The following is an 11,174-nucleotide window of genomic DNA, read 5'->3' as shown; positions in this document are numbered from 1 at the left end:
ACCATGTTTCTACAGCAGCCCAGAAGGGACAATCCAAACACTGGCTCCGGTTGAGCTTTCTCTAACACGTTTGGAAGGAGAGGAGATATTCAGCTGATTGCAATCTGCAACTTCACTGATAGATGCCACTAAATCCTCCACACACTGGTCTTTTTATGCATGAGTAATAATAATCTAATGATATAATATGTTATATAGTATAACAGCCATGGACATTTTTCTGCATTGAGTGCATTTTCCTGATTATACTTAGATACTTTTTCAATGCTTTTACTTGTAAAAGAGTATTTCTACGGGGCAGTATTTGTACTTTCACTCCAGTAAGTGATCTGAATACTTTCTCCTCCTCTGTCAAACTGAATAAAGTCTGAGTTGAAACATTTGTGTTGCCCTACATGACAATCTTGAACGTCAGATCTTCTTACCAGTGTGCTGCAGTCTTAAAGCTATTGGGTCGCTGAAGAGTACAGTCTTGTTCTTTTATTGAGATGTACATGGTGTTTTTTTTTTTCCTCCCCACTCAACCGTGATGGATAGACGCTGCTGCCTCAGGCTCTCGCTGTGGCTTTATTTGTATCCTCCTTCCTGCCAAAGAAGGTTTGCCCTCCAAGATATGAAAGGTTTGAAACAGACTTGAGTCAAATGGGACTCACTAATAGTTTTAGCATTTGTTCTGGGCTGCGTGGAGAAATACAAGGGGTGGGATTTTACCGCATAAAGATGGTTTAGTGTTGTTTAGTGTCATGCTCTAAAAAACTGATTTTCATATTCTCTAAAATGTTGCAGCTCACTGTGTTGCTGCAATGTAGTAAACCTTTCTCCATCTGCCATTTTATCAGGTGAAATCCTCAGTCATTTAAGGTTTCTGTTCAGGTCTGGATTAATGTATTAGGTGACATTTCTGTTTTGTTTTTAATCACCGACGGACTAAAGAATAAAGAAATATGAATGCCTTGATAATAAACTGTCCACCCTGATGTCTAGACAGGCCAAATGTGAGCGGTGCTTTCATTAAATATCTTAAAAGCAGTAATCATTATGATAATAACTTGTCACATTTACATACAAGCTTTGGTTTCCTCCATACAGCTGATTGAACTTGTCTCCAGCTCATATTTGATTCTCTAACCACCCACCATCTTCTTCCTCCCCTGGAAAAAACCTCCTGTGTCAGTGACATGCTTTACATTTACAGTATGTTAAAAAATAAATAGAAGACGGTGAACAGACAAAGACAAGAGCGCCACCTACATGCAAAAACAAGAAGATGTGCACAGAAAGAAACAAACTAGCACCCTCGCTGTTTGACTGACGGGTGGAAGTGCAGTGTAGAACAGCCCCAGTAAAGAGCTCTGAGCACCCAAGATACCTACAAGATGAAACAAGTTGGGACATCACAAATTATGTAGAGTTTGAGGTTGAAAGCATAAATAATTTTATAATGTACGTTCATGAATTTGAAGGATACTACAGATTTTGTTTGACCTTCCCTCTTTGGTCTTTAAACGTCACATTTCCAGTTTATTTTGTCTAAAAATGTGACGCCTACAAGCTCAAGCTGAATTAGATTTATAGACAACCCCAGAGTGATTTCTCCAGACTTGACAACTACTGCAGGGGGGACACAAATAGGCAGCCTGTTAGATTAAAATAATCAGATTCACAAGGGGAACAATAACTACTAAGTCTGCTGCAGGGCTGTCAGGATGAACAAGCACATCAGTCATATCTCAAACACAACAGCCTGTCTTGCTCTCAAGTTACCCATCAATATAGTACAAGAGATCTGCATCAATTTGCATTAATCATTTGCGCATTAATTTATAATTTGTTGATATTAATTATGAAACATGCCTTTTTTGCCTTCCAAATGGAGGCTGTAGAAGTACCTTTAAAATAACAAACTCTCTTCTATGGCTTCAAATGACATGAATCACTGCAGGTAAACTACAGTGGGGGGAGGCACAATGGAGATGTGTTTAATCTATAATAATAATTGCCACTGGTCATTTTGTGTCTACCACAAACAAAGGCTGTGATGTGATGCATCATAAATCTACGAGAGATACGGTTTCACTCGAGGCAATGCATTTAACATGAATAATGCAACACAATATTTAAGTGTTTACAGAATAAAGAGCAAATAATACAATTATAAGATCTCTTTTTTATTCAAACATCTTTAATCCCTGTTTATCAGAGCTGCAGTATAATGAACCAGCATCCTGCCTGGTGGCGTTAACCTTCCCACAATCCTCCACATCATTTGAGACAATGATGATCATTCAGGAGGGTAGAAAGAGTTTTTTTTATGACGCATACTGTGTTACTCCTGCACGATCACATGGCTCCTCCTGACTCAGTGAGCGAGGAGGTGGCGCCACCTTCTGCTCTGACATGAGTATGATTTCACTTGGCTCATTCCTGCTCTATAACCGTCTGTTATACTTTAAAGCCATATAACTATTATGTTTTTATTATTCAGCAGGTCTCTGAAAAAATGCAGACTGTAGCAGAATCTATTTCCTCACCTCACCTAATGTTTTACTCGTTTACACACTTATATTCCCGGCATGGGGTCAATCAAAGTTTATCTTATCTTGTTTCCATTGGAAAGTATTCAATGAAGCTTCAAAACCATAACATTAATAAGAAAAATAACATGAGAAGCACATAGAGGCTTTTAATAATAATGCTTTTCCATGTTGAGAACATGAAACAAATATTTATAAAACAAAAGAAATGGGGACATTACAGAGACGATAAAAACTGAAACTCTCTGAGATGTGAACAGCGGTCTGGAACCAGGTTAGTAATTTAACAGACATACACACGATGTAATATAATGCAGTACAACAACACAACAAACATTATCATACAGTCAAGGCTCGATTACCAACTGGGTAAAGCAGGCTACTGAAGGTCCCTTTGGTTCACTCTGAGGCAATTAGTTTGTTTAATGTGATTTACTGCAAATTTGTTTGGTAATTTGAGAATAAGAATATAAACTGAAATAACAAGGGTCTAAAAGCAGGTCTTCTGCAATAGTGGGGCTAAATCTACCTATAAAACCTTTATTATTTCAATATATGTTGTGCTTGCTGCCAGAAACACAAGATGTGCCTCTTAAACTTCACAAAGGTGGTATTGTACTGCAATATTTAATGTATTTCCAGGTGTTTATGTTGCTGACAGTCTTAATATAATGTGTGTATATGTAGAGGGAAGTATGGATTAAGGATGAGAGTGAGCATAAATAATAAAATATTGCCACTGCAGTTGCTTATAGTTGTTGGACAGATTAGTTATGATTAAATGTGGATTAGTGCATTTGAAATCTGTTCCCTAATACTAAAATATATGTTATAAACATAATAATAATAATAATATCACAGTATAAAACAAAATACAGTCACTCATATTTGAGTTTCATCACTATATTTCTATCACAAGTTATTATGCAGGAACTAATTTGACACAGTAAACCTGTGATTTTCATGATGTTTTATGCAATTTGATACATATTAAAGTGTTTTTGTATTATAGAAACATAATAAAATATTATAATTCTGGATTATTAGTATTGATCCATTACTGTGTAAGTGGCATTTTACTGCTACAGTAGTAGGTCTACAGTATATAGGCCTACTGTATATAAATATTCATATTTATATATTAATAAAGTAACTAGAAATCAGTAACTACACTTGGATACAGTCCACAAACTCTGCATCAATGCTCCTGGGTTGCCTGTTGTTGAATACCAGCTTTGTTTCTATTAAAAAATATGACTTTAATGGTCATGTTTGTGGTTATATGGTCATATATTTTCTATACCAGTTACACAGTTTGTCCCCTCCTCTCTTTCTCTGTGTGTGTGTCCATGTGAACGGATTAGGATCAGGGATTAGAGGCAGATGTAAACCAGAAGTCGAGATCCAATCTAATTCTGCTGTCATCCCATCAAAGCAGAGAAAATGTCACGGTCGGGGTCAAGCTTTAAGCACGTCCCGCCTCCTCTGCAGCCACGGCGCATTCCTATTGGCGCAGCCTTCGATTGACGGCGCTGTCGTCCAATGGGAACGCGGAACGGGGACCTCCGGGGAGGAACCGCTGCGCAGATGTGCCTGAAGAGGACAGCGCAGGTTGTAACAGTGAGAGAGAAACACCCGAGACGGAGGCACGAAGAGCTGAAAACAGGAAAGGTGAGCACAAGATTAGACTTGTATGATATAATGTGAGTATAATAACAATTAGATTAAGTGTGTGGTTGCGTGTACTTGCTGTTTAAGTCAGGGTTTTTCTCGGTTATAGCCTACAAACACAGGAAACGGCAGTGACATGAGTTAGCCTGTGTCGTGTCTTTCCAATTTAAAGTAGTTTAAACAATTTATCGTCAATTTGTTATTTTCACAGCATATTTTCAGTTGTTTACAGGCAGGTTTGAGCCTCTGTCGTTTGTTTGAATCTTCTTGATCAGTTGTTTCACCCCAAAAAACAGGCCTGAAAAGTATATTTCCTCTATATATTTAAATAATATACAGGCAGATCATGATCCTCTCCAACCCTCCTTTGGCAGTCGTTAAACTGGCTTGATAAGTTATGTCCCTGCCAACATGTGAACTTAAATGTGTCCATTTTCTGAGACTTAAAATAAAAGGAGGGTGAGACAGATCTGACATGCATGAAATATGAGATCCAGAGAGTCTTGGAAAGCCAAGGAGACTGGCAAGAAAAGGACAGTCACGACCTGCCAGTTTTAGAGGTCATCCATTTGGCTGCACTTCAGCATTATTCGCCCTTGTTTCAAGGTGCTTTACCCCCCCCTCTCTTAACACCACCTTCCTTGTCTTTGTTAGTCTCTCATCACTTTACACTTTAGATGCTTGAAAATAATACCCACTCGTACAAACTTCCCACATTCCTCTTAAGGCTTGAACACTGGGGCAGTAAATCTACCTGACAGTCTGTGTGTGTCTGTGTGTGTGTGTGTGTGTGTCAGGTAAACCATGGCCTCTAAAGGAGGGGGGGTAATGATACAGCGAAGAAGACTTTGCTCTTCGCTTTGCAGCCTCTGACATTTGTTCCATTATTGGACGCAGTGCCAGACAGCTGCTGTCCCACGTTTACACTAAACTTTAACGTACTGCTCCACTTTGACGACACATTATCCGGTGAAAGCGTTAAAGCGTTCCCCCTGACTGAACTTGACAACAGATTACTTCAGTTTTACTGTTTGGCTACAAACAAAGTGGAGGTTTAAGGTGTATCCAATACAGGGAAAAAAAGTGTGCCCAAATGTTTGATTTGACCCTGAGAAGTCATCAGGAATGTGTGGGTGTGTTTTTTGTTTTGTTTGAGACTTTCATGCTGCATATTTAAAGATCAGATATTAAACTGGAGTCTGGAGGTGATTAATCAGTGACTAGTCAGGACCTGTTCACTTTCTTCTTACTCCAGACAACTGCAACCTTGAAATGAAGGCGTGTTGTCCTCCCTTTGAAAGTAAAACAAGGGTTGCGGCTGTTTAGAGACTCTCTTCCTTTTTTCTCCTTAATGGAAATGAAAGGGAAAACGTGTCAGCTTTTGTCTTAAACCTTTTTCTTTCAGCTGCAGACTGACTTATCTTCACTTTCACTTTCAGTTTCATTGAGTAAAAAATCCCCTTAAGTGTGACTGTGATCACTACCGACAGCAAAGATCAGGGTTACCTATTGTGCTTTTGGGTACTTTTCATCTCTCATGTAGTAAAAGGGAAGCTTAGACGTAAGGAATGTGGCCAGAGAGGCTTGCCAACTAAGGCGGTTACTAAAATATAGAAGTGTGTATTAACTATTGAAGTACCCCTTTGCAAAAGTACACCACACAAAGTCTTTACTGCATGCTTTTTGTCCCACTTTCTTATTTCACAGATGTCGTATGCCAGTGACAAACTGTACAAAGGATACTTGCGGCGGAATATGCCGGCCATTGTGTCCCAGGTGAAAGTGAGAGAAATAGTGACCCATCTGCCCTGCCTGACTGATCACGACAGGGTAGGTTTTAATTAGGTATAATGACCTCGAACTGAGGCTGGGGAATGTTTGGATCATTTTTAAATACTAGTGCCAATTACAAATACCGTTTTAATACAGATACTTTCTCTGAGGCCTTTACTCACCTTAACCCAAAAACCCTAAAATGTTAAACGTTGTCTATGAACTAACATTTGGATGTAAATGGATGTACTGTAAATCTGATTTTAGGAAACCATTGAGGCAAAAAGAGAGACTTGTGGGAACTATGACAGCATGGTGCTTCTTCTGGACTGTCTGAAGAGAAGAGAAAGCTGGCCGGAGCAATTCATCAAAGCACTCGAGGAGCTCGAGTTTAAAACTATGGCATCGGAGATTAGAGCAGAATACAACGCTCTGAAAGGCACCAACAGTGAGTCAACAACCTCTTCTTTACTGAAGTTTGTTGGATTTAACCGTGTTGAACAGGACCTACATTGATACAGCCACAAAAAACTGAATCTGTGCACATCTAAAGCTCCCATATTTTCATTATAATCCCTCATACTTTACTTTCCGGTTGAGTGTGTGAACATTGGAGCACGGTATACTTGACTAGGCACGCCGTAGTCTAGTAAAAAAAATTGCACAATGCAGTCTATTTTTGGCGCAGACCTGAGCTCAGTGCCCGAGGTATATGGTCATCTGCGTTCACACATGCAGTTCACAGGCGAGCGAGTGTACTGTGTCGTTCAGAGCTTCATAAGCTTATTATTACAGTTGAAGGAAAACAAGCGTCTTCTCACTGTCTGACCTTCAGAGATAACTCAAAGCTGATGTGTGGGAGAGCGATGATCTTCTTAACCTGAGCATGAAGCTCCAAATTCCACAATCCTACACTTATAAATTGTCAGGATTAGATATACTGTATCTCTTTTGGATATTTGTGAGTACGTAAACACACATAATACCAATAGGATAGCTCCCAGCAATGTTTGTTTTACTTGAGAAAGTATTTCACATGCTAATGTTCTCAGTAAGTTTGTATTCACACCAAATCAGGCGTTACAGCGATTATCGCAGGGTTGCTGTACTGTGGGAGTGTTACTGCGCGTCCCATTTGTGTCACATCGTGTTGTGAACTTTAAGTTTTTTCAACTCCTGATTTGGTGTGAATGCAGCCTTAGGATTGTTGGAGACAAACAACAGGGGAAGGCAAATAAAGAGACTTGCTGTACACATTTTTCAATGGCTCTTAATGTCAATAACATCTCGCTGGGGATAAAAGCTCAACGTGCAGGTGCAGATTGGGAAAGATCACTTATATTCTGGAAAGCTTTACTCTTTATACTGTCAGTTGGTTGCATCTTTGGCTAGCAAAAAGCTTTTTTTACTAGTCTCTTAAATGTCAGTGTATGCTTAATATCAATTTTATATAATGTGTTCCATTAGTATGTTTATAAAGATCAAAATCATATCAAACACAAGCTGCTGCAGGGAGTAATAGTATGTTTTACTAGTCCTGTGAACGTCAGTAAATGATAAATGACTGTATGTTTTCAGGGTCAGCTAGTCCTTCAGGAGCTTTAGTCATATGCATTCAAAGCAGATTTAAATGACAACATTGTTTGCTTTGCCCTAGATTCCAACCCCAGCTCCCCTCTGACAACAGTCATAAGGGCACACGTCCACCCGGCACCATCTGCCAGTCAACTGTCCATCCCGGAGAGTGGTGGAAACAGTCAGGTTGCTGTTGCTCCGCCAGCTGAAGCATCAGCTTCCCCAGAGCCAGCTGCCCAGCCTTCACCTCCCGTGGAAATCCCTGTGCAGCCACAAGCCCCCCCAGCAGCTCAAGTTCCTGAGGCTGTCGCCCCACCCGAGCTTGTCGCCGAGCCTCCGCAGTCAGCTCAAATTGAAGCGGCACCTGCTCCGTCCACACCTCCTCCTTCGCCTGAAACCCCACGCACTCCGCCGACTGCAACCCCGCCGCCTCAGAGGGAGATTCAGTCTCACCAGGAGCCGGTGGAAAACTCTGAATCAGACATCCAGGATATCTTTGGGGAGAATGGCGCGATCCCTGATCAGGTGATAGCAGGAGATGGCGAGGTGTCGATCAGCTCTGTGGACACTCCTCCACCTCCCCGTACTGTTGAGCCGTGTGAAACAGACACTCCGTCCCACCCAGATCCTCTCCAAACAACCACCACCACAGAGGCTGGCCCACCACGAAGTCCCTCTCCGACTCAGATGGACTCAGACGTGACCGATGGATCCGATTTCCCCACGATGACCCCAGAGAAGCCTCCAGTCCAGGACACCACCCCTCCTGTGGACATCAAACCTGCTACTCCTGAAGAGACTTCTGAACCCCCCGTAACTCAGGTAAAAAAACTAATTTGTAGGATTTTGTTAAGTTTCTCCTTTAATTGATTTCCTACATTTCCCTAAATGGCCGACACATTCGAAGTACAAGTCTTGTAGAGGCTCCGAAACAACAAAACTGTACCAAGATACATAAAAAAAATGTCTGTTTCGTTAATAATACTGAAGCAAAATTCTGTTTGCGTTCAGTTTTTAAGTAGCCTGGGAACCAGACTAATCTGCAGAGCTCATGATGTTTCATTTGCTCCGGCAGATGTGTCTGATCACCCTTCCGTCTGGTCGGCCCAATCACAACCGTTTTGACCGATAGAGGAGCGTCCAGTCTGTAGGTCCATTCAGGGCAACACTGTACTGTGTAGCTGTAATTTGACAACGTTTTTGACCAGGCCGCCATTTATTTCCTGCTTATAAATGGACCAAGCATTTGCATGTGTCACTTAGCGCTACGTCACACGTTTCATTGCTCTGATTGGATGTGGATTCTTGTAGGTTCCGCCAGGCTACTTTTTTAGTTCACCTGTAATGAAACCCTTTAGTAATGAGTTACATATATTACTATGTCAAAGTTTAAGTCATTTTTAACATTTTTGGGTAGAAAATGGCAGTTTTCTAGGTAACACCTGTTCAAATGTGTGGAATCCAATACAGCAGCTGTGCAATAATTCATACCACTGTGAAGCTTATAATGTTCCCAGAAAGGGATCTTACAGTAATAGTAGCAGTCAGTCATCTTAACATCTATTATCAATTTCACCTGCAGGTTCTTGAAAGCAGCCCGCAGACGGAAACTGCGGCTACAACCTCCCCGATTCTTCCTGCTGCTGAGATGGACGCCTCTCTCCTTGATGACAGCCATGTCTGTCTGAGCAAACCTGGCGTTCTCATCAGCATCCAGCCACAAAATGACAGCAGCTCTACTATCCCTGCACCCAGCTCCCCGGTGGCGCCCTACTCGGGTAACAGCGACCGTTTGGAAATGAGCGAAGATGCTGTGACCTCTACCCACGTCCCTGCGTGCTCTGCTGTCATCTCCGAAGCCGTGATTACAGACACTGCACTGCCATGCCAGGAGAACGGCATCGCCCTTAACCATAACGAACCGGAGGAAAACCACTACGAGTCTCCGTGTCCGAGTTTGGATATGCAGGAGGTTCGGGTGAACGTGGTGCAAATATCCGAGGAGCCGTCTATCCTCAACCTAGAGGGCCAAAACTCAGGCGCACAAGCTCAAAGCATCAACGGTGAAGCTGCCAAAGAGATCACCTCTGCACCGCCACTATCCACAGACGGTGCTGATACTGTATCAAGTGTAAACACCCCCTCCAGTGAGAACTGTCACCCCTCCGAGCCTGCACCAGCTGATATTACAGAGGAGAAGACTCCCTCTCGCGTCCTGCCAGCTAATACAAAGTACATTCTGACCGCTGCAGGAGTGGGCGCCTGTGCACTGCTGATGGCGTGGAAGTTTAAGAATTAAAGGGGATTTAATACCTTTAAAGGAAGAGAAGATTAGGCTTTAAAGCTTTGGAAAGAGGATCTTAAGGGTATGGTGCCTTATTGTAGTGACTGGCCTGGGATGGCGTGAGGCAGCTGTTTAATAATTACCTGTAGTAATAATAGCTGACTTGCCAGACCTTTGATCACGTCTTTAAATACAAGTTAATAAGTTGGACTGTATTTTATCATTTTACTGTTGAATGAGGTTGACCCTTGTGAGCAAAAAACCAAATCTACCCCTCTTACTCTTATTATGGAACTGGGTTGAGGTCTCAGGTTATTTATGCACCTGCTGCATATATGTGTTCAGTCAAGGTACGCCGATGTGTTAATGAGAGAAATGTTTGTATGTTCACTCGTCTGATAAGCACTTTTAAGATAAGACTGTTGGCTGTCATCCAGTGAGGATAGGTGTACCAAGGACCTGAATTTGTGGGGAATGGTGCTTTAAATGACGGCTAGTGCACTGTCTGTATTTATTTGTACATATATATATATATACACTATAGATATTAAATTCTGCATTTTAAGAAAAACTGATGAGCCTAAAACATTCCAAAGTAGTCGTGATGTCTTCGATATTGAGCCCTCAAAGAATCAGACAGATAAAAACTGCATAATTAAACTGGTTATTAGTCCTGACCAGTTGCTCCCAAACATTTTAAAACCAGTTCACTCCTTGACAGTGATTTTTCTTTCATGGCACTGCCCGGTTTCTTTCCGAGCCAGAGAGTGTGTTGTGTAAATATGACAAGTGGCAACAGAACAGTGAGCTGTTCTGTCATTAGCTGCATATTTAACAGGGTGTTTAAAACTCTTATTGCTTATTTCTTCCATTTTAATGTTGTTGAGAACGTATTATGAAAATGTAGTAAATGTAAACTATTTTTATGCAGTGAGATGGTATTAATAATGTACAATAAAAAACAGGAAATGAGCTTATCTTGGCACCCACTCTGGCAACCACCCTGTGCTGCTTTCTGGCTTTTACCTGGTGTAAATGTTTGAGATGACGTTTTATTTTTCCTTGGGATTTATTCTCCTTTTAAATAGTTGGTGTCATGTTCTATGAGATAAGATTTTATTGTAAATAGCATTGTCAGTACATGAAGTGTGTCGGAAAAATACAATTTAGAAGGTTTTGCACATTTTAGGAGGATATTTGAGTGTATTGTCATTATCATACATGGAAATTGTAATCTAAGTTTTAGCTTTTATGCTCTTGTCTCTAGCTATGCACTGGATAATCATGTAAATAAAACTGATATTATTACAAAAATTATTGAATTTGCATGTTTAATA

At 41.0% G+C, this 11,174-nt stretch overlaps 1 protein-coding gene across 2 annotated transcripts; it reads left to right on the top strand.

The window, feature by feature from the left end:
- Positions 1 to 4,123: 4,123 nt before the first annotated feature.
- On the top strand, positions 4,124 to 11,151 carry mavs (mitochondrial antiviral signaling protein). Of its 2 annotated transcripts, none has more exons than XM_051381745.1 (5): positions 4,124 to 4,205; positions 5,913 to 6,035; positions 6,246 to 6,426; positions 7,636 to 8,375; positions 9,136 to 11,151. In XM_051381745.1, exons 2-5 carry the CDS (start codon positions 5,913 to 5,915, stop codon positions 9,850 to 9,852), a joined length of 1,761 nt encoding a protein of 586 aa, XP_051237705.1. In that variant the 5' UTR covers positions 4,124 to 4,205; the 3' UTR covers positions 9,853 to 11,151. The 2 variants fall into 2 exon arrangements, with proteins under 2 accessions (XP_051237705.1, XP_051237715.1); XM_051381755.1 differs by having other exon boundaries at positions 4,155 to 4,237.
- Positions 11,152 to 11,174: the final 23 nt, after the last annotated feature.

The sequence above is a fragment of the Dicentrarchus labrax genome, unplaced genomic scaffold, assembly GCF_905237075.1.
Source record: "Dicentrarchus labrax unplaced genomic scaffold, dlabrax2021, whole genome shotgun sequence".
NCBI classification, from domain to species: domain Eukaryota; kingdom Metazoa; phylum Chordata; class Actinopteri; family Moronidae; genus Dicentrarchus; species Dicentrarchus labrax.
The sequence above is the reverse complement of the archived record's forward strand: the minus strand, read 5'-3'. Positions and strand labels throughout refer to the sequence as shown.

What these genes read in the sequence shown, in the direction of transcription:
- mavs (XM_051381745.1), top strand. Translation starts at nt 5,913, where the DNA reads ATGTCGTATGCCAGTGACAAACTGTACAAAGGATACTTGCGGCGGAAT. An exon ending in GCCTGACTGATCACGACAGG is followed by an intron (nt 6,036 to 6,245) that starts GTAGGTTTTAAT and finishes ATCTGATTTTAG; the next exon opens with GAAACCATTGAGGCAAAAAG. An exon ending in CGCTCTGAAAGGCACCAACA is followed by an intron (nt 6,427 to 7,635) that starts GTGAGTCAACAA and finishes GCTTTGCCCTAG; the next exon opens with ATTCCAACCCCAGCTCCCCT.